Source organism: Xenia sp. Carnegie-2017, unplaced genomic scaffold (genome assembly GCF_021976095.1).
Source record: "Xenia sp. Carnegie-2017 unplaced genomic scaffold, XeniaSp_v1 HiC_scaffold_2, whole genome shotgun sequence".
NCBI classification, from domain to species: Eukaryota; Metazoa; Cnidaria; class Anthozoa; order Malacalcyonacea; family Xeniidae; genus Xenia; species Xenia sp. Carnegie-2017.
The window spans coordinates 7289888-7313683 of record NW_025813482.1 but is presented as its reverse complement, the minus strand read 5'-3'; the positions used below and the strand labels follow the sequence as shown (position 1 = coordinate 7313683).

Sequence of the window (23796 nt, the reverse complement as noted above, 5' to 3'; positions counted from 1 at the left end):
CATAAAAATAATTTTAAATCAAAGTCCGCACTGCCTCTGTACTAATTTCACAGAGATTTTAGACACTTACTACATTTCACAAAAGGCTATCGTGAAAAGAAACAGGAAAAAGAAGAAAAACATAAAAAGTTGAAAACTGAGAATGAAAAAAAGGAACAAGTAAACCAGAAACGGAAAAAATTAACCAGTCTAAAACGAGAAAATATCTTGTAAATAGAGTAGACCGAAAAGCAGGATTTTTTAAATTTTGTATTAGTGCTTTGATACGATTTTTTATGGGCCATTATGGACTTTTTTACTAAATGATTTGTCAAACTTTCTATTTGAACGCTATTGTGGTTAACACAAACAGCTTTCATTGCTGAATTCTGATTAAAAATAGTTTAAGGAACTAGCGTTTTGTTATATTATGGATGCAATGAGGTTATACATAATAAATAATCCACTAATCCAGCACCTTCATGATTTGATTGTTTTCTGTCGCGACATTTTGCCATATCTTCAATAACAACATCTTCATTAAAATTGTCCTTTACTTTTGGTTGACCCAAGGGATCGTGATTGGAGAGTGAAAAGATTGATTTCTGCTCGCTGTCACTATTCTACTAAAAACTACACAACAAGTTAAGACTGAGTGCTAATAAAAAGCTAAACGACGAAAAAATACAAATGAATATCGCTTTCTTCGTATAATCTTCGCTCGTGATTAGTAAAGGTTTATAGCTAAAATATCAACATTATCAACATCATTTAAAGTATGTATGTCCTAATGAAGAATATAAAGACAAGATAGATACATACTTATATGCATAAACTATTAAAGATATATTTAAGACATAACACAATTACACAATAAAGAATTATTAACAACATTTGTACACAACATTTAAGACTTATCGAAGAAATGTGTTTTAAAGACATAGTATCAAAATTTAAATTTAGCCGTTCACAATATGAAATATAAAGGATGAAGTTTTTCTTCTCTGCATTGGGCTGCATGGTTCTGTGGTTACTACAAAAGTAACGGGAATTACAACAAAAATCACGATTTTCTCTCTGTAGAAGTAAATTCTGACTCTAAATGATGAGATTTTCTCTCTTCCTTTTGGATTTCATGATCTTTTAGTACATCCTAAATTTTAGCAATTGTTTTTAGTGTACATAGGGTATAAAATGGTTGGGGTGCCACTTATTGTTACAGATTCTTGCACTGCATTATGGGCTTGATTACGTAACTTGAAACCAACCAATTACAGCCGACTGTCATTTTCTGCAATATTCAGTATTCACTATATTATCAATTCTCCATTATTATTATCACGACATCATTTTTAAGTTTCAAGAGCTACAGTATTTTGTTGCGAAAACAATAACTAACTTACTTCGACATCACCAAGAGGATCCATGTCCAATTTGTGATCTGAGTCAAAAATATCCTTTACTTTTTCATGGCTGTTATAAAAATTTATATGAACTAAATGCGTTTAGACTGAACCTAAAAACTGTTGTGCGAGTATAAAAAAGTAGGAAGTGAAAAATTGCTTTAGCTAACATTTAACCAAACACAGGACATGCATGCAAGACTACAGATGAGAGATCTGGCAAAGACAGTGAAAGTCCTAATCAAAGTTAAATAACATAATTTGTACCACACATACATTTCGTCATAATTTCTTTCTACCAGAGGAGTTTTTTCAATTTTCAACTCTTTAATATCTTTGTCAACCTACACATTATCAGTACCTTAATCAGCTGAGGTTACAAATGATTTCTGTCAAATGTCTAAATTCCGAAAAAAACATCGACTTTTATGTACATGAATAATAATTTAAAATCTCATTTCGTAGCTACAATTTAGTAAAATGGAAATTCAGGCAACACTGAGTTTTGCGCCCTCTATCACATGTACATATGTAACTACGTTACGACTGTTAAACGGTCGTTTACGGTAGAAATTCTCCCAACATAAAAATAAACCTACTATTTGCAACCAAAACAAAGTTTAAACAAACGCATGAAAAAAAAATCATGTTTCAAAAAAAGTCTTGAACTAAAGGAAAACACAACCTGCCACGTTTATGACTTATGTTATTAAAGTTAAAATGACCAGTACCTCTGACGAATATCCAAAGTTTGCCCAATCGTATTTCATAATTCTAGTGCCATTATCTCTAGAGATAAGATAACAGAAAGAGATATCTCGCAATATCAATTATATCCATACCAATACAGTTTTAATTTGTACTTACTTCAATTCATCTAACAATTTTCCATACTGGCTGTGTAGATTAATCAGATACTGGATGGGAATATTCATTTCAAAACTCTAAGAAAATGTAAAAGTTGTTAACTTGTGTCTGAATTTTATTCTCCTGTTACAAATTTGTTTCAAATACAGCATAAACCAACAACTAAAATGTACAATAAAAGAAGTTAGGTTATTGGTTTTAATAAACGTTGACAGAAGCAATTGCTAAAAGTGCACATTTTTCAACAATTTAATGGTTTGTACTGGCAACAATAATGTAACAGTTGACATAGAACGAAGATCATTAAACAAACGCAAAATTACTCATTTAAGATTTTCCAATGAAGAGGACCCATATAAACACGTCTTCAACATTAAGAGGAGGGGGGTTGGACAAAAAAGTGACGACCTAAAAAATTACTTGTTTACTTTAAGACATCGATAAATGTACGTACGTGACCAGAATAAAAAAAAATTTAAGTCCGCACTTAATCTTTGAAAACGAAAGCTTATACAAAACATTTTATTGCTAAAATGTTAAAAAATCAGTTTTTGTGGTCGTTAGCGTCCTCACGACCACAGGGAATTCCAACAAAGAATCACAAACTATTTTATCCATTGTGTTATCACTGACTGTACAAGGATACGCGCTTGAAAATTACAAAAGTATCTTTGGCGTAGAACATTCGTTTCTTCAGCGTAATTGTAATTGATAACGTCGCAGAACAACAATAGAATGAAGTCAAAAATATGCGTGCTATTTCTAAAATTCTATTCTCCTTTTAATTGAGTGATTAATGTTTTAGTTCAGGATTGTCAATACTACATTTTTGCTCAATTCATTCATTCTTCAACAGTACGCCTTCATTTCTATAACATTTCTCCAAGAACGCCGTTTTCTGGTTACGAGTTACAGACCTAAGACGATAAGTTTATACGTGGGGCTACTTTTCTGTCCATCGCCTCAAGAAACATCAAAAATTTTAATAAACTTATTGAAAGAAATACTTAGAGTTTGTGAAATTAGCTACCCTTCCTCTGTCCATAATTCTCTTATGGCATTCTTCAGGGCTAACATCCAGGTAAATAACCAATTCTGGAAATGGAACCAATTGCAGAACTTGATGCCTTAAATTGCAGTAGTGCTGATATCCTAACAAGTGCAAGAAAATTATCTTTAAAATGTTTTAAAACCAGAAGTAAAAAGTAAATATGTAAAGTGTTGCACATTCCATAAAAATTGTGGATGGTGGTGTTTTAAGTTTTGGGACAATTTTGGTGTCCATATTTAAGAGAATTCCAAAAATATTAGCCAGACCTACTTTTCTCATCCTCTATCAGTTTATGGGCAAACATTTTAGACATATTTCATAAAAAATAGGTGTGGCACACCCCACACCCCGTCCCTCCTAATGCAAGCTCCCTGATTATAAAGCAACTGAAATAACTGGAGAATTGAAGTTTGCATTCATGCATATGTGCCCAAAACAAACTTTCCAATCTGGAGTGTCGACATGCAATAATTTTGTAGGTGTATTTTTTGGAAAGGTGCTCCATTGAACACAAATCACAATTGCCTGCTTGCTTGGTATTTTGTAGGGAAATTGGCATTCCTCCTTTACACCCCTTAGCACCTCTTCTTTAGATCCCTCTGCACACCTTCTTTAAACCCCTTAGCACCCCTCCTTTACACTCCTTAGTCCCTCTTCTTTAGACCCTTCTGCATCCCTCCTTTACACCCCTCCTTTACACTCCTTAGTCCCTCTTCTTTAGACCCCTCTGCATCCCTCCTTTACACCCCTCCTTTACACCCCTTAGCACCTCTTCTTTAGATCCATCTGCACACCTTCTTTACACCCCTTAGCACCCCTCCTTTACACTCCTTAGTCCCTCTTCTTTACACCCCTCTGCCTTAACAGTAAATCTGCCAGAAATACAAGATAAACATGCATTAACCTCTTTGTTATTCTAAAATAATCAATCAAATTTGATTTCAAAAATTAGACAAACCTTTATCTGATATGCTACCATCGCCATGACAAACAGTAGCAAATACATAATCACTGAATAATGAGCGATCAAATAAAACACTTTGTCCTAAAACATAAAAACACAAAATTAAAAAATCTTTGTAAAAGATAAGAGTCATTTCTGCCATTTTCTAACTTAAATTCAAATGTTTTGAAAATCATTTTATACCTATGTCTTATATTTTTCATTTTGAATCAGTTTTCACAATACCTGACTCAACTGCATGTTTAACACCTTCCAAGTACATCATACATCTTTGCCTGAACAACCACATTTGCATTTTCAATGCATATTTTTTGGGTTCCTCATAAAATTTCAAAAGATAAGGGTTTCTGATGTCGGTTCAGGAAAAACATGACAGTTCAACTTTTCGCCAAGCTGATGTGTTAGACTTGTCTTGCCAACACCAATATTTCCTTCAACAATAATCAAATGGCCTCTTCTTGGTGAAATTTGAGAATTTAATTTTCTTGCAAAAGATACCATGGTACACTTTGGACCAGTTAAAATTTTCTGTCCCAACCTGTAGTGATATGGAAAGACTATTTGAAGACTTTAGAAATAAAATATGCTTTTGGCATGTTACATTTGCCAGTTTCCAAAAAAATAACATTCCGTACAAGGCCATAAGTGTCTAGCTAATAGCTTTATTTGAAAAGTAAAAGCATGGAAATAAAAGTAATCAAAATGAGTAAATTAAATAATTTCATACAAAAGTGTGCATTTAGAGCAAAATATTCCTCTTTTTCTCAAGCACATATATATTACGCAATTTTGTCCTATTACTGTCCTCAAAGCAAAATTGTCCTAGAAATCAATTGCGGTTGTTTATTCAAGTAGTCTAGTCAAAAAGTAAATGTCTTTTCAAAAGAAATCAGTTGGGCACATCTGAATACATATAAAAAATAAATAAACATTCCCCACCTCAATATTGCTTTTTCATTACACGAAACACGATTGCAATTTGCAAATTGACAGATTAAGAAAGTTTAAATAGTTGGTGGTATAAATCTTCCACTAACCTCACACGATGAATCACAATTCTCTTTTCCAAATCAATTAGAAAAGAGCGCCATCGCGCCAATGCTGAGCAAGTGAGAGCGTTAGTCATAACATTTTCTTCCTGCTCCATTCACATCCACAATGATTCAAAATCTTACGAATGCGAATAAGAATATGAATCTTAAGAATGCGACCTTGGTTTTTATGAATTTTTATGAATTTATTAAAAAGCTTATTAGCAAATAGCATGCATGTACTGTGGGCTCATTGTATGTTCAAACAGTGAAATTGAATTCGACTTGAAAATTACAACCCATTTAAAGGTAAAAAGTTTTGAGAAGCAAGAAAAAACATGTTCACTTACAAGTTTTCTCTCAAAGTTACCATTGAACTGTGTTATGTCCACAAGTGCAGAACAATGCTTTTATGTTCACCATCAAAAATGCAATACACATAAGAACTACTTAAAATCCATTTGAGGCAGAAGAAAAATGTTCGTGGTGATTTTGATAATTCTCACTAACATTGCTCTTCAAATTCTCAGGTATTTTGGCAGTTTTTCAACGACAAATCCTATTAACGAACTGTTCTGTCTTATATAATCGCAAGAAATAGCTGAGAATAGAAAGAAATATCAAAGTACGAAAAAAAGAATTATGTGTACTATCCGAAATCTTTTTAGAATCGATAGCAAATGGCAATATCAATCAGACAGCAGTAGAATATGGCATTCACTTTCATACAATCAATATTATTATGTTAATTCATTAGCATCAGGTACTCTTGTACCAAAAGGAAGGTGAATTTCTTTTGCTGGGGTCGAGTAGGCATACTAAAATTTCAACATCTTTCTGGACACGTTTTCTGACAACATATAACAATTCATACAAACACATCAATGCCTGTATTGGACCTATATTTATTTGATATATACATATAAATTACTTCTTATACTATTACTTAAAGATTTTCAAAGCCTACGTAAATATTTAAACAAGAGACTTGAGTGTTTTCCATGGTTTTCTAAATCGTTCAAAAAGTGCTTCGCGCACAGTCGACGTAAACTTTCTCATCAAGCAAAGAGCCGTTGCAACTTCAAACCATAAGTTGTATAGTAGAAGTAGGTACAAATTTCCAAGCCAATCGAAGCGACCAAATTCCCCCAGTAAATCGAAAGACGTAATTCCTGCACATGAAATTAACCGATAATTAATCTGTTAATGTTTAAAGTATTTATCATAAATCTGTATGAAAATAGAAAGGAAAGGAAAAATGAAGAAAGCAATATGTCGATTTTACGTTCAAGGGTATAGAGGTAGCTGGAATTGTTGATCATGCATCGATAGATATTCTGAAGACTTTACAAACCGAAAAAAACACGGTGGGCAAAAAAATCATTTATTAATCACTTACCTAACATTCTTGCTAAAACAGGAAGGGCCGAACTTAGTACAAGTAGTACTATACAATTCGCTATGACCTTAAAAATAGGAAACTACATTTGAAAAAAGCACATGCGATAAGCAGAAGGGAAAAAGTATTTCAAAGGTAAAAATTTGGTCTCTTGTTTGCTTAATGCTTTATTTTTAAAAATCCAAGCAAGTCGTCATTCACATAATGTTTTACACATAAATACATGTTACAAATATAAGTTACAATGTTTGAAATGCACTTTGTTGAGTCATTGCTCTCATTCGCTCATAACGTTACAAGTAGATAAGAAAGTAACAATTGTGAAGTATGCTCACTTTCTACCATTTTTCCAATTATCTATAAACGTCCGACCTTTGACCTCCTTAACACTAACGTATCTATGGTACAGAAATACTCACCTTGACCCTCTCAACACTTATCAACTTGACTAATGTCTAGTCTCTTTCACTTCCTTAAGACTTGTATAGTACGTTTGGTCGACAATATGAAAGATCGTTCTAATGTGTAATGACATCCATTCCTTCAAATTATTGAGGTCAAAAATTTTGCATTATTTTTACCTGAGTCATAGGAGTGTTGTTAACAAGAGGCGTAAGATTGACAAACCATGGACTTGTATATATTCCTATCACCGAAGCAACCATCAGATAGCTACACAATAAATTGTTAAAGATATAATACAGAAACAAAATTGTCGATAATATGTTGTTTGATCGTTGAAACATATCTTTTGATTTGATTTGACGTTTGTGCTATTGAGAGAGTTCTATATTAAAAGGCAAGGGAGAAAATTAACTGCTATACAATGAATACAAATGAAAGGATACAATATAAGTATTATCTCTAAAACGGCTCCAAATTTTCCCATTGTAGAAGAAGACACTTTTCCAATTACAACTTCCTATGAAGAAAAATTTACAATAAGAAGACTAAAAAATATTTCTTTTCGTTCATTTTGTGGCCAATCAACTCACAGAGGCTTTCACGGGTAACGCTTCGTCCATAAGCAGCAAGCTAAAAAAATTCAAAGCAACCATCGCCATGGAAATTGCCTGAAATATAGGTATGAATGAATGTGATGACTTACAACAGCATGATTACAGAATCCTAGTTTGTAGACAGATATTTCACATACTGTAAGAAGTAATAAAACAAGAAAACATAATGGATAAACCAAATTTCTTTGCCAAGATGAAGCATCACGGCGACGTTCTAATTGACAAAAAAAAAAGAAGATTGATACATGTTTAACTACAGAACCATAGAAAGATGAAGCATCACGGCGACGTTCTAATTGACGAAATAAAAGAAGATTGATACATGTTTAACTACAGAACTATAGAAAGATGAAGCACCACGGCGACGTTCTAATTGACAAAATAAAAGAAGATTGATACATGTTTAACTACAGAACTATAGAAAGATGAAGCATCACGGCGACGTTCTAATTGACGAAATAAAAGAAGATTGATACATGTTTAACTACAGAAAGTTAGGGTGGGAAATAAAATTCTGTTGATTCGCTAAATAGCACGATAATGCTGGCAACAATTCCCAACGAAAATTTATTTAATGTTTCTCTCATTGAACTTCAGTGAATTTGGAGTTTGGTTTAACATCATTGAATTTATACAAAGTACCTAGCTTTTTCTCCTCTTTGTCCATTTCATGTAATTGTTTAAATGATTCCTCTTGGTCAATTCTTGCCCTACCACCATTCATCGGCGGGCTTTCTAAGACATTAACAACAAATAATATTACGTAATAGACGCAACAAACTTAAAAAGAAGTTTTCGAATCCCGTTTGATGGAGCATACAAGGAGATATTGATAAAAGAACTGCAGTTCATGATAGAATTTCATTTAAAGGTTCTTCTCCTCTCAGGACTCATGCCTAAGTGTCACCTACGTCTATGTATATAACAACATGTTTTTAGTCTATAGCTAAACAACTATCTTAGTTCAAAACTTAGTCTCCTTAAGCAAGTGGTAATTTAAAGAGTTAAACATCGGCACCAATGCCCATCATAACCAACAAAATTCATATAACGCATACGTAGATTTTTACTCACGTAATATTCACATCTAAATTGTTCATACATTTAAAAACTACACTGTTTGGCTCCATCTTTGATTTATGAACTGATCTATGACTTCATATATCACGCTGTTCTCCGGATACGACATTCAAAATGTTAAAAAAGTTTTGAAAATTTTTGTGATCTTAGTAAAATACGTAAACAAATTTTCAATATAGTACAACTAAATCTGCATAAAATAACCTTCGATGCATTGACGAACTAAAATCAACGAGGAACATAAATTGCATTCACCCCCCGGAACGTTTGACGAACTAACATCAACGAGGAACATAAATTGCATTCACCCCCCGGAACGTTTGACGAACTAACATCAACGAGGAACATAACATTCACCCCGGAACGTTTGACGAACTAACATCAACGAGGAACATAAATTGCATTCACCCCCGGAACGTTTACACTATTCATGACTCGCTTGAAACTTCATTACTCGTCACAATATGAAACGACATAAAAATACGATAGTTTAGTTTTTGTGTAATACCTGAACCTTTCGGATGATTGCCTGCCGAACGTCTTCGAGCACTTTGATCCAATTTTTTATTGATGATTTGCTTCTCCATTTGTATAATATACAATTCTTCATCAACATCACTAAGAAACTTAAAAAAAAAAAACAAAGAATTAAAACAACAAATGGCTAAAACAAAAACGCTGACATTAAAGATTCAAAAACAATGTTTACCACAATAAAATATGTAGGACATTTATCGTAGCTAATAAGTATGAAGTCAAAATGAAAATTCTTCGTTACTTTTCCAATAAAACAATGAATTCAAAATTGGATTATAAAATATATCATTATGGACTATTGGAATTAAAAAATACACCCACATAACTGGAAGAATAGAGAATACATATAAAGCTTGTAGTGAACAAGATAATCTAAGTGGTTAGAAAATTGAAAAGTATCGATTGTTATCCAAGCCTAATAGCAATTCGTGCAAGGTAAACAAGACTAATTTAAACCTGTTTCTCTTTTACAAAAAAAAATAAAAGTAAATTTATTAAAAAATTACACAACGATTCCATTACGTTCAAAAGCATCTTCAAATAATCTTATCACGTGCTAAAGAATCAGCTCACGTTTATAGAAACATAAAATGTACGGAATAGAGAGACATACATGTACGGAATAAGACAATATACAAAACTTAACAGAGAGACATACATGTACGAAATAAGACAATATACAAAACTTAACAAAGAGACATACATGCACGAAATAAGACAATATACAAACTTAACAGAGAGACATACATGTACGAAATAAAACAATATACAAACTTAACAAAGAGACATACATGTACGGAATAAGACAATATACAAACTTAACAGAGAGACATACATGTACGAAATAAGACAATATACAAACTTAACAAAGAGACATACTGTACATAAACGGAATAAGAAAATATACAAAACTTAACAGAGAGACATACATGTATGGAATAAGACAATATACAAACTTAACAAAGAGACATACATGTACGAAATAAGACAATATACAAAACTTAACAGAGAGACATACTGTACATGTACGGAATAAGACTTACAGAATAGAAAGACATTCATAAAATACAACTTATAAACTTTAAAATCATCGACTAAAACTATTATACAAACCTGTGGTTTCACTACATATTTTTCAAGTACAGTAAACATTCGAGTCAGTCCAACCGGAGTTAACACTATAATAGAGAAGGATATTGTAAATGATAAACACAATATTTGACAATGTTCGTCAAAGACCTAGCAGCCATTACATGAAATACAAGAATGAATACTACATTTAGACACTTACTAAGTAGAGAAAAAACACCAATACATGAAATACAAGAATAAATACTATTTTTTAGACACTTACTGAGTAGAGAAAAAACACCAATACATGAAATACAAGAATAAATGAACGGTAAATAAGGCAACCATAAATCTGCATAAAGAAATAGTTTAATGTACAAAATATGACAAAAAAAGGCAAAATTCAGTAAATGAAACACATGACCAAGTATAATTACTAATTAAATGATAAATGTTGAAATATTTATTATAAAAAATTATACAATACGAAGTATCGCCATCCCACGACGTATGTCCAAGATGTACGCTGGCTTAAAACTTACTGTCTTCATTGATGGGACGAAAAATGTACACACTGTTTACAATGCTTAATCCAACCCAAACGATACTGGTTACAACAATGACGAGTAAAGCAAGAACAACAAACGTCTCATAAATTCTTGCTTTTATACCCTGTATAAAAAATAATACGAATTAGGCTATAATATAGCCATAATATGAATTATAAATTACCTTCTTTGATCCAGCAAATCCTTCGGACTCGATGAAAAAATATGCAAATGGTATAGCAACAAACAAAGAAAGATAGGATCCCAGAAAAATTAAGTTCCAAAAGCCTACATGAAAAGAAATCAAAATTAGTATCAAACAATAAAATAATGGTCATTTCGTAAGTACCAACAACAAGAAGTGCGAATATAAAAATCAAGAAATAAATTTTTAAGACTCTTCTAACAGATTAAGTTGTAATAAAGTTCGCGTGCGCAGTACTCACGATCGTGTAATTTTTTAATAAGGGAGTTATAATCAAAAATTTTGAAGCATTTGTATAAAAACACATGTTTTAAAACTTTTAAACACCATTTCCATCTTCATTTATGCTGAAAAGATTCACAGAACATGAACAAAAAAAACAAAACATAATCTGAACCAAAATGCAATAAAAAATTACAGTGCAAGACATCCAACATAGGCCGTAAGTCTACGTACTTTGAAACAATCGAAGTATTTTAAATAAAATTAACTCACCATGAATAAGAGAACTGTTCAACCATTTTACATAATAACTGCTTTGATACATCAACATAAACTCGTTGCTCACGATTGATATAGGTAACAGAAATGCAGCACCAATTGACACACTCAAAGTAAACGTACATAACCACAATCTGCAATGAAATCATAATAATACATCCACAAAACTACGTATTAGGTCCATAGAAACGACAAAGAAACATGCATTCACTCATAAACCCATATAAACCACAAAAGCAATGCAAAGCACAGAGGATCATACATGAAGTAATAAAAAACCACCACAGCTAAGGGGAATGTAAAGATAGCACAAGGGAGTGTAAGGATTGCACAAGGGAGTGTAAGGATTGCACAGGGGAGTGTAAGGATCGCACAGGGAATGTAAGGATTGCACAGGTGAATGTAAAGATAGTACAAGGGAGTGTAAGGATTGCACAGGGGAGTGTAAGGATAGCACAAGGGAGTGTAAGAATTGCACAGGGGAATGTAAAGATAACACAAGGGAGTGTAAGGATTGCACAGGGGAGTTTAAGGATACGTAGCTCAAGGTAGTGTTAGGGTAACTAGAGGAGTGTAAGGTTAGCTAAAGAAAGTTAATTTTACTAACAACTCGAGTAAGGGGGATGCAAGGAAGGTTAAAGCCCAATAATTTGAAAGATTTAAAATCTTGCGCCAAATCCCTCAAATCACACCTAGATAACATAACTGGGACGTTGAAGGTAACTATTTGATAGACTTCTGTGCTGTTTATGTACCAGCAGACGCATTAAATCTTGTGTTTGTTAGGATATTATGCGTTTTTAGGATATTATGCGTTTGTAGGATATTATGCGTTTGTAGGATATCATGTGTTTGTAGGATATCATGTGTTTGTAGGATATCATGCGTTTGTAGGATATCATGTGTTTGTAGGATATCATGTGTTTGTAGAAAATCATGTGTTTGTAGGATATCATGCGTTTGTAGGATATCATGCGTTTGTAGGATATCATGTGTTTGTAGGATATCATGTGTTTGTAGAAAATCATGTGTTTGTAGGATATCATGTGTTTGTAGGATATCATGTGTTTGTAGGATATCATGTGTTTGTAGGATATCATATGTACGGAGGAATCCTTATATTGAATTTCAGGAGATCAAATTTTTAAAGTATATCAATAGGCATGCCATGGAGTCTCCCTAGAAATCTCATCCTTTGAGAATGAGCCCCCCCCACATATTTCTTATACGTAGCATCCGCCACTACACCTAAGACAAGAGCGGAGGTCAAAACAAAAACGCTGCGGTTAGATTTTAGTAAACGTTTTAACGGCTTAGTCAAAGAGTGAATATTTTTACGATAGAGCAATCCTGAAACAAACCAATGGGTTTCTCCAAAGTTAACGTTATTGATAAAAACCTTAAGTCAAGGCAAACGTCGCAAATTTTGTTATTTCGTATTTTTATAGATCATGTCAATATTTGTAAGAACTCAAGGACAAATGGCCAACACAAATTTGTGGCATTATCCTACGTATATGTCATATCAACCATCAACCCTCAAAAGTGACGATTGAGCAAGTTTTTCTCTCGTAAGGCACGTCTTCATGGAGAAACAGTATGCTCTACCAGAGAATAGAATGTTATAACATGGAACATGGAAAAGTTTCATAAAATTTCATCCACTGTCATTTTGCATCAGTGTTCTCTAGTGCCTTATCTTTAAAGCTAAAACTAAAATATCTTGAATCATGCATGGCGTGACATGTTTGTCAATTCATTAAACAAAAAATAAAAATCAAAAATAATAAATTTGATCCTGCATTTCTTACTCTGACAAAAAGAATTCTTTAATGTTCTGAAATTTCAAGATTTTTCAGGAAAAATTTATGCACGAGCAAAATCTTGTTTAAACAGGAGCTGTCTATTTTTTTCAAGAGTCAAAGTTTTCTTGATTCTCGATGTAGAGGTTAAAAACCCTGAGTTTGCAAAGCACTAAATGTTGTATTTCCCAAGTAAATAAAAATACCTGCCATTGATAAATCTGTAACATTGACTACTTTTTGTAAATAGCATATGTACATATCTCTACTATTGTCTTGTGATGTGATGTCACAGTATGTATGTGAGAATGTACTATAGGTATGATCACTCAATCTGCAGAATTCAATAATTCTCCATGCTTCTTACAGCAGCCCTTAGCCTTTCCTTCAACTTTTGCATGGTTTTAAAATAGTGAATTAATATGAGGCATCTGATCAATGTGCAAATTATCAAATACGTATCATAAAACTGTGAAACATTGACATGCAACAATTGTTGTGAAATGAACGATTGACTTACGAAATTCGATACACCCAAGCATCTTCAAAATCTACAAAAACATAAATCAATTTTAAAATTGACTGAAACAAAAAAAACAATTTCCAAACAAAATACAAATAAATATTTGACTTTATAAGCTAAGATGCAAGACAACAAGATATTTATTTTTAAATTTCGGTACAAAATACATAATTTGTATAACAGCCAAACTTAAATTTGATCAAAAATAAACGTATATACTTTCATTACATAAATATCAACAAAATTTAATTTAAAATATCAAAAGAAGCAAAGTGTGATACATGGCATAATGACATATACCTTGATGATATGAACAAAAGGCTACACAAGTTATGGTTAACCATTTTTAACATTGATTTACAGAGATGTTGTCATGAGCAAAACAATTTTACAACAATTAAATAATTCATTTTCACCATATAAACTATGATAATGAGTTACAGCCTATCCCTCTAAAGTCCTATCACACAAAATCATTTATAAATGAGCATATATCTGAAAATTAAAGATATTCTTCGACAGTTTCTTTTTAGGGATGATCAACATTGTCATTTTTAGACTGTAGATCTTCAAAATTTCAAATTCTAACCTTTCTGTCGCTCAAAAAGAAGCCAACTAACAATTAATGCCTTACCTACAGAATTCATATCCCGCTGTTGTCGAAATACATTTATTAAACAGTAAGACACCAAATAAAGAACAATAAAGGTCAACAAAAATATCTGTTGAAAAAAAATATCATAATTTCAGCATGGATATCAAATCTGATGGCATAGACAGAAATTAAGGCAGTTACATATTTTCATTACTGGTACACTGGAGCAATGATCTTTGAAAACAAAAATACAATGCATGTTTCCTTTGAATGCAAGAATATGGAAGTATAGCCAAGACCAAAAATCACATTTCAATGATATTATCCAACACTGCTGCTTTGAACATTTCCGTTAAAATTGTTTCTAACGTTATATAAACATAACTTTTGATGCTTCAAAAGCAATCAATCAATTATAAAAATGAACTTGTTCTACCAACAGATGTTGGTCAGATTTCATTCTCATGAAAAATAATACTTGAAATGTACGTAGTAGCAATTGCTGAATGAAGGAGGTAATATGAGAATGTATTATCTATAAAATAAGACACGATAAGGCAGATTTATCGTCCAAAATAGGCGAGGACTTGAATACAACTAAAACTTGACTGTAAATTGCCATTTTTAGATTGAAAATCATTCACAAGGAAATGATAAATTGACTATTTATCTATACGTAATTGGGCAATAAAATTATCAAAATCTAACAAATTCTCAAGTAGTTTGTAAAAGTACATGCTGCAATAAATATTGCGAAAACCTGCAGTATTAATATTTAACAGATCGCAATCCTCAAGCAACATACATATCAAAATAATCATACCGTATATTCGCGAACTGTACCATAAAACAATTTTTCTTCTTCACTGCCATCAGCATTATCTTCCATAATTTATGAGACGAATACATGGCAAAATAATTGTTTTAAATATAAAGATGTGAATCAAACGCAAATAAAGCGTCATCCACAAAAAATACACTCATTATTACGACGACTGAATTGCGATAGCCAGAAACAGCGGCAGTTTATTTAAAATGGCCCATTAATCTATAAATTCTGTAGCTTGTATTAAAATTTTAGCTAAAGATATCGCCAGTTAACCAAATGTTTGTGTATCAAACTCGTCGCAGTTAAATATACAGTGTGGTTTTGCAACTTACGCACTGACAGGAAGGTGAAACCAAAATAATTAATAGTATATATGTGGCGACGGGGGGAGTGGAAATTTTTAGGGGTACAATGCAAGACTTAAGTAATGTTTGAAAATGAGAAAATACTAAAAGTAAATACTAGAAGAGAAAAAAACAAGTTGGAAAAAGGTGAAAAGAAGAACAAGAACAGGAAAATGAAGAAGAAGACATGTGACGTCCATGAAGGGGAATGGACTCTGGAAAGTTCTTATGTCTATTTCAATCATAACAAAATTCGACGTCACCTTACAAGAATCAGCTCTTTAAGAGAAACATCCTTTTTAAAAACGTATCGTCAGTACATAAAAATCCAATTGAAAATTCAACCCTGATGTTATAGTTTTCTTCAAAAAAGCAAAGTCAAGAAAATCATTTTAGTTTAAAAGAAATTTTCGCATGAGTTATTTAACTAGACATGCATGAAGGTGCACGGACTGTGCAAAGTTCTTCTGTCCACTACAATAACACGGACACAGACGTCACGTTACAAGAAACAGGCATTTTAGAGAAACGCCTTTGTTAAGAACTTATCGTCAATAATCTTAATCGAAAATGCAATTCTAACGTATAATTCGTTTCAATAACGCAAATTCAAGAAAATTAATTTAAATTTTATGAGCTATTTAACTAGGCATGCATGAAGATGCAACCGTGCAAGGAATCACGAAATTATACAGACACCGACGTCGCATAACAATATCGTTACTATACTCAAATGACGCCCTCCTTTGTGTTATAATTAGCCCGTTGTTGTAATAACCTCAAATAAATACTGAAATCTAAAGCAATGTGTTAACTTAAATAAATGAATAACCTGATGGATCTGATTTTTGGTGGGCACAATCACCAAAACAGTCAATATTTATACTTGAACTATCTACTCGTAAAAAGCGTTCCATGAAGTAAATTTTTCAAGCAGGGAATGTCAATACATATTTGTAGATGTAGATCGTACAGGTGAGTAAAGACACGGTCGAAGGACTGTTGAAGTTGATGTTGACTGAAGTTTCAACAACCTTAGCTATGGTCAATTGACTCTGAATCTATTTGTTAAAAAAAACAATAGTTTGGTTGTAAAAGTATTTTGAATTAAAAACTTGACTAACGATGCATCCCCTACTGTACTGTCTAAAATATGTCTATTCTCGGGAAAAAATAAATTAATCCAAAGTCAAAACATTGCCACATTGCGTTTTCTTTCTGGAGGTGGCTCAAGTAGTGAGACAAGTGGCTTTGCGTACATCCGAGAGTTCCAATTCATGAGAACCATGTCGTTGGAAAACATCCGTTTTTGCCTCGTGTGAAAGGTTATTATTACTGAATTAATAAGAGTGGTGTTTTAAAAGGCGGGATCCCATTTATCAAACATCATTTGTTGTCTTGATCACGACGTTCCGAGTTAAACAAGAAAAACTCAGAAGATCCAAATATTTTTTGCTACTTATATTTTGTGGTGAGTCTATAGCGTACTATTTTATAATTATTTAAATATTTAGGTAACATAGATGTGATACAATGTAGTTCCATTGAATCTATTTGCCCTACAAACAATAACTTTGAAAAACTAACCCGATCGATAAATGCCCTTGCTTACAATGACACGTATCAATAAGAAAATGGACATGCTCATCTCATAAACTATAATTCATTTGAAAAGAATAGTTATGAACATTATAATTTGAAAGAAAAAATTGCTATTTCAAATTTCAAAGCAAAATGTTTATTGCATAGCAGGGATAACTAAATTGTTAGCCATTGCAAAAACAATTTTTTATTAGTTATAAAAAACATTATTACATTAAAAAGAATACTCCACATTGAGTAAACGACCTGAAAAGTTATTTATAGTTGGCTATGGTGACTTTGCAGTTACAATTGATAATTTAGAGCATTTAAAGCACGTATATGTAACATGTTTATTTAAAAATTGTTGAAAAGGTAAACCATATATTATAGATTGTGATAACGATTTTAAAAACTACAATTAAAATCTTGCTTTTGTCACTTCTGTAGCTTTAGTGGATGTTGTAACGTTTTTAATCGATTAATATACTTTCTCTTGTATCTGACAATTGTTTGTTCATTGTATTGAAAATTAATTTTACCAAAAATTTAAAGTTGCAACCAGTCTGCAGATAACTTGTTGATCATTTTTATTAGAATCACAATTTTTATCAAAGACTTAAACAAAGACAGTTTGCTGCTCGGATCAGAAACGAAGGTCTTCGCACACTTACGATTAGACACAATTGACCGGCTCATTCTTGACTAAATCAAACAATTCTCGTCTTCTATTTTGACCAGCTCCATTTGTTAGTGTTACAGCCCATTTTGTCATTTTTATCGCGCTTTTCCTTACATTTAGAGATGAACAAGATGACAAAATGGAATGAAATTCTTCTGTTGTCAATTATTTTGTTGTTGAGCATAGTTTCTGCATTCAAGCTACAAAATCAAGGTAATCTTGTATGTGGAATACAGCTAGTTTTTTTTACAACAATAGGAGAATGATTTTAGAAATTATTAAGAAGCATTCCATGATACAAAAAATGGTTAGGTTAAACACCATTAATTGAAAGTATAAGTGTTGAAAAAATACATGAACTGTTTTTCCAGATGTGAGAAGAGTACTTCTACTTTCGGTGTCCTGTATCGTAGTCAGCCCATATGTCTTAATTCTGCTAAGTAAACTTCAGAACGTTATCATTGTCAATTTCTTTAGAAGTTAATGTTTTTGCATGAAGCGAGAAAAATTTGCATTTTAGCGTAAGGTTATAACATTGAACACCAATTGAATTTTGAAAAGTTTCATGCTAATTTTGAGTTTGTGTGAAATTTTTCTTGTTTCAAGTGGACAGTCGTATTCTTGCCTATCTACGTCATGGTGCGTCAAATTATCGGCCAGGTGTTACTGCATCAAACAATGAAGAATTTGCACAGTCGCTTTTCGACAATCAATTTAGCATAAATGTTCGTAATGCCGTCCTTCAAACACAGTTTTTTCAAAAGATGATAAACAACACCCTTCAGCCAGAAGAATATGGCGGTTACATGGTCCAAGACGCTGCGTATGTGTTTGATGCCATATATGCATTTCAAATAGCTGCTAAGAAAAGTCAAGCAAGCGATAGTTTACCTCGTGATTTTGCGTTGTTCTGTCGTGGCAGGGCAGAAAGTTTCACAAGTTACTATAGTTACTTTAGCTCGGAGTGGAAACTCAGAAATTCCAAAAGCGTCATAATGGGTCCAGCTGCTGCAACTTATGTAGCATTTGAAATGAAACTGGCCAAAACTGACGCCAAGTTTCTAAGTATTGGTATACTACCATGTGACATGTTGTGGCCTTGGGTAGCTCGGGAGCTGAGCAATTTGGTCGGTGAATCAAATGTTTATCGTTCGTGGGTTGATGATAATTACTCTGAAGAAGGATCTTCATCTAGCACTCAGGATTTCGTCAACAAATTTTTTACTGAAGATGACAGAGCAATTAGCCAAGAAATCTTTAACGAAGGCATGATCAATGAGCTTAATTTCTTTCGCTCTGCTTGTGGTGAAGATCCAGTAGATTACGACTTTGGTGACTCTCCACAAGCATGAGAGATTTTCGCTTTTGAACTTTTTGTTAGTTATCTTGTTCTAGCTGTTTTGACGTAGCGTGTACGTAGCTACTAGATGAAATTGGTCGAACTTTTTAAATAAACACCAAAATAAACTTCACGCATCTGAAAAGTTGATATTTTTATATGAACGTTTACGCGAGGATACCTTCAGAGAGGATAGGGTGGCAGGAAAGGTATTAGCAGTAAAAATTGCGAATATGTTCAACTACTTGTCATACAGAATTGGGCGAGTCTGGTCTGTCTGGGCTAAGAACCTCGGCGTCACTCTTCTTTTCACAGTGTATAAATATTCTTAGGAACAATTTTCTGTATTCTACATACAACGCAAAACTGGGCATCACTCGCTTTCCACAAATTAACACAAAAGGAATCGTTCCTATTTATACAAACTCTTTCTATTCAAGTCATTTTCAAAGATTGGTTTCAACCGCATGACCTCAAATGAATGTCTACTTCCATTTCATACACATCTTCAATTGTTCCCCCATCGTGTCACTCATTGAAAGCCATGTCATTTTGAAATAACACCTCTATCATCCAACGATTTCTTGCATTCTCTGTAACCACCGTGTGAAAACTTAGATTTCTGGTACACACAAAATTTTTAACTTGGGATACTCTAGCTCATCTCTGACTGTTGTCTTTAAACCTTTATATAAACTCATCATTGCTATTACATTTGTCTCTGCATTGTAAACATCCCTCAGTTCCTCATAGTAACTACAATAACTTTCTTAAGCCTGGTTCTCATATAGTCATCCAAGTCGTTTCAGTCGTGCCAAAATTCCACAGACAACTCGTGTGACTGTATGAGAACATTTCAGAGGCGACCGGGATGACCTCAAATGACTCCAAAACGACTGAAACGACCAGGGTCGCTTGGATAGAACTTTGCTCTATGCGGACGACCGAAACGACCGTTGAGACATGCAAGCGACCTTTTATGGCGCAAAAAAATTTGAAGAAGCAAATAACTAGCCAAAAGAGTTTGTCTTTCATAAACAGCAGCTGCCATTTCTAAATGTTTCGCGAAAAAATTAATCAAACTCTCGGCAGCGTTAGTACGAACTTTCATGGGTCGTCCCAGTCTCTTTGAAAAACAACGAAACAACTCGGAACGACTCGGAAAGACTCGGAAAGACTCGGATGACTCAAGCGACTTAATGAGAACCAGGCTTTATGAACCTATTAAACATCTTCTCCAAAACAACAAAGCACAGTTTCTTATCCTTGTCTAAATATTCCACAATTGACCCTTTGAAAATGAGCACTGCGTTCATTGTTTCTTTTCTTTCAATAAAACCAAATTTCATCTTTTACTTTTTCACCACAAATCTCAATCTCCATTAAAACACATTTTCTACAATCTTCACGGCATGCTCTAGCAGCGAAAGAGCATGGTAAAAGTTTGTTTAAGTCATTTTCTATCTTTTTTTGACTGTTTTGTAAACTCAATTGAAAGTTTATGATGTTTTTCAACTCTTTTTTGAAGTGCTCAATGCTGAAGTGCCCATTATCCCCAGTGCTTGATAAATGTTTTTCAAATTCCTTTATCTTTCTCTCGGTTTTCTTTCGGAAGTCACACATGGTGTTGTAAAATTCTTAAAAAGCTTCGGAAGGCATGTTTCCAATATTCTCTTTTCCTCCACAGACTTTTCCTTCGTCATCTCCTACTTCAGACAATGCTGTTTCATTATTGTCGACGGAATTAGTGTTTGGCGTTGCCGACTTTGTTGCAACTGATTATTATCTGAAGGAATTTCTGCTGAAGCTCTTACAGATGATTTTGTTGGCAAATAGTTTTCAGATTTATTCATATAATATTTCAGCTTGTTGTTGAGTTTAAAAAGCTTTATTTCAATCTCACTACAGCCTCTTCCATTGTGTGTACGACGCTTGGTTTTTGATTAATGTTTCGCAAGTGTCTTTAAACTTTTCTTCAAAGTTAAATTCCTGTACTTTTTTAACTGCCTGACTTTATATCTTCCAACGTAGCAGTGATACAACCAAAAGTACCTTGTAAAAACCTCGATTCTATCCACAAAATTCGTAGAGTGCCTAGTATTGAATATAGTTATCGTTCCAGGTGATTTACAAATGCAGGTGACTATACAATGACGTACCAACTTTACAAAGTCAAATATTCTTGTGCATGAGATGTATTACCAAGCCCTAGTTTATCAAAATTGACAATATCACAAGTGCTATCAGTAGTGCGAGTTTGCAGAAGGCTGGTTTTAAATCACGATGAATCATACCCTAAAACAAAGAATAAGTCTATATATAATATATTAAGCTAAACAAAAATTGTTCACATTTTTTTATGCTTAGCTACACATACATACAGTTAGCATGTACAATAATCAAAAATTTCTACTTGTGAATGAACGTGAACAAATCCTGCTACAATCTCAAGAAGCCGCCACATTCTCTGTTGGTCCTTGTATTATCCCTCGTCAATAACATTCCTTAGAGTACTCTTCTCACAAAAATCTATTTGCTTATACAAACTTGGCAGAGTAAACTTTGAATCTTCTTGCATATTTCTTTTGGTGATTGCTTCCTCTTCACTTTCCAAATCAGATTCCTAGTCCTAAAGCTTAAGAGTACAAAGAGCATGCCAAAAATATATGATTGAAAATTTGCTAAGCTCACATACAAGCACCAATTTTAGAGCTCCCTCCGTCACAAATTAATTGTGAATTAATCTGAGTATTTAATATAAACGCCAAGTTTTTTGAAAATAGACATGTTTCGACATCTCATGATGCCATCTTCAGTATGAGTGAATTAATAAGTGATACAAGGTTTATATAAAAGTAATATGATACATAAATTACAACAATAAAAAGGAAATAAGATAAATTTATCTTAGATGGCATCATGAGGTGTCGAAACATGTCTTTTTCAAAAAACTTGTCGTTTATATTAAATGCGCATTAGCAATAGTGCTTTTACGAAATTATGGAAATTAATACGAGCATGCGTAGTCAACTCCACCAACTTTCCAAAGCCTATCGCAGGTGATCTCAGGGTCTGATGAGCGGAAGCTTGCTATTGGCATCTCCCAAGTAGGGTAGCGTCGAGGGGCCGAAATCTCTTACCGAAACGTTAACATGCGGCGTTCTAGTGCCTTGCGCTTATGAAGGTATCGGGAAGCATGGACCGAAAACGGGGTTTTTTGCTTTTGAATTTTATCTTTTTGTTTTCTCATAAAAGAAACTAGAACATCCAACTAAGAGAACTAGAACCAAAAGAAACTAGAGCCTCCTTAAACAATATAACTCTCTCATCATGATTGTAAGCATCCTTTCTTGGAAAAAAGGGATTTTATAATAGTTTTTATAAAGATGACATTAATTAATAAACCAAGCAATTTGTATCATCTAAATTGAGCCTCGCTTTAAACCCTTATGTTCTAGAATTTTGATTCATTTTGAATAGTAAATTTCTTTTTACCTTACAATATTTTCATGATTCAATATAGAAAGTAACTTCTCTTGATTAATTTTGTGATTAAACGGTACACTTTTCGGATTCAAACGAATTCCTTTGATTCATAGAGACAGCCGTCCAATTTATTACGTACCTAAGCGTATATAAAGCATTTCCAAATCACGTACAAAACTTCCTTCACACGACCAAATTACCGTCTATTTGAACAATGTATGCAATAAAAAGTTACCTTGACAACTGAAGCAAATCCTACTTTTTTAAGCATATGCAACACCTCAAATTTCTTCCGAACTCTTCAATTTCTCGCAGCGTAGCCGAAAGGAATAGGCATAAAAAAAGGGACTCATCTCCATCATCACAGCGAATTTGATTTCTCCCTTGATCTTTTTCAGGATCCTTTCCAATTAAATCTATGGTGGTATATGAATTCAATGGCGCGGGATGTAATTCCCGATACATTGGCGAAACTTCGCGCCATTTATCCACAAGAATTAGGGAACATACCACAACAGACAAAAACTCTCATATTTACCGACACCTTCTTAAATCTCACTCATGTAGAACCAACTATTCACCCTCTTGCTTCAAAATCATCGACACTGCCGACACCTCATTCACCATTAAAATCAAAGAAACACCCACATTAACAAAACTAACCCTGACCTCAATGTTCAAGTTTTTAAATTCAATAAAATATTTACTTTATAATACGCTCGGAAGCTCCCCATTAAATTATCTTATTTCCTTTTTATTGTTGTAATTTATGTATCATATTACTTTTATATAAACCTTGTATTATTTATTATTTCACTCATACTGAAGAAGTGAAGATAGCATCATGAGATGTCGAAACATGTCTATTTTAAAAAAACTTGTCGTGTATCTTAAATGCGCATTAGATATAGTGCTTTTACGAAATCATGGTCATAGACTAATACTCTTCGATACTTCATG

General features: G+C 33.1%; 4 protein-coding genes across 4 annotated transcripts in view; 1 reads left to right on the top strand and 3 right to left on the bottom strand.

The window, feature by feature from the left end:
• Positions 1-11699, bottom strand: part of LOC124440550 (protein NO VEIN-like) — a 36036-nt gene extending 24337 nt beyond the window's left edge. Inside the window, 2 exon segments of the mRNA XM_046990945.1 lie at positions 4127-4130; positions 11689-11699. The gene's annotated coding sequence lies outside the window, so the exon portion shown is untranslated.
• LOC124439834 (deoxyguanosine kinase-like) lies at positions 677-5486 on the bottom strand. Its single transcript, XM_046990094.1, is given in 10 exon segments — positions 677-1132; positions 1383-1452; positions 1659-1726; positions 2114-2171; positions 2250-2326; positions 3280-3401; positions 4259-4345; positions 4490-4615; positions 4618-4802; positions 5302-5486. Coding segments are annotated over 10 exon segments (993 nt in total). The 5' UTR covers positions 5412-5486; the 3' UTR covers positions 677-1042.
• LOC124439833 (limb region 1 protein homolog) lies at positions 6181-15743 on the bottom strand. Its single transcript, XM_046990093.1, has 16 exons — positions 15399-15743; positions 14615-14702; positions 13978-14008; positions 11650-11789; positions 11134-11237; positions 10944-11073; positions 10685-10753; positions 10444-10508; positions 9302-9419; positions 8356-8448; positions 7851-7927; positions 7690-7767; positions 7543-7616; positions 7276-7366; positions 6695-6761; positions 6181-6467 (listed from the first exon to the last, which is right to left on the bottom strand). Exons 1-16 carry the CDS (start codon positions 15462-15464, stop codon positions 6271-6273), a joined length of 1488 nt encoding a protein of 495 aa, XP_046846049.1. The 5' UTR covers positions 15465-15743; the 3' UTR covers positions 6181-6270.
• Positions 15744-18142: 2399 nt separating this feature from the next.
• On the top strand, positions 18143-19487 carry LOC124440549. Its single transcript, XM_046990943.1, has 2 exons — positions 18143-18224; positions 18618-19487. The coding sequence occupies exons 1-2, from the start codon at positions 18143-18145 to the stop codon at positions 19361-19363; spliced, it is 828 nt and encodes a 275-aa protein (XP_046846899.1). The 3' UTR covers positions 19364-19487.
• The last annotated feature ends 4309 nt before the right edge of the window (positions 19488-23796 follow it).

Bases quoted from the DNA above. Each gene is read 5' to 3' on its own strand.
- LOC124440549 (XM_046990943.1), top strand. From the start codon at position 18,143: ATGACAAAATGGAATGAAATTCTTCTGTTGTCAATTATTTTGTTGTTG. The intron at 18,225-18,617 runs GTAATCTTGTAT...TCTTGTTTCAAG, and splicing joins ATTCAAGCTACAAAATCAAG to TGGACAGTCGTATTCTTGCC.
- LOC124439833 (XM_046990093.1), bottom strand. From the start codon at position 15,464: ATGGAAGATAATGCTGATGGCAGTGAAGAAGAAAAATTGTTTTATGGT. The intron at 10,754-10,943 runs GTAAGTTTTAAG...TTCTTTATGCAG, and splicing joins TCGTCCCATCAATGAAGACA to ATTTATGGTTGCCTTATTTA. The intron at 8,449-9,301 runs GTATTACACAAA...TTAATGTCTTAG, and splicing joins CAATCATCCGAAAGGTTCAG to AAAGCCCGCCGATGAATGGT.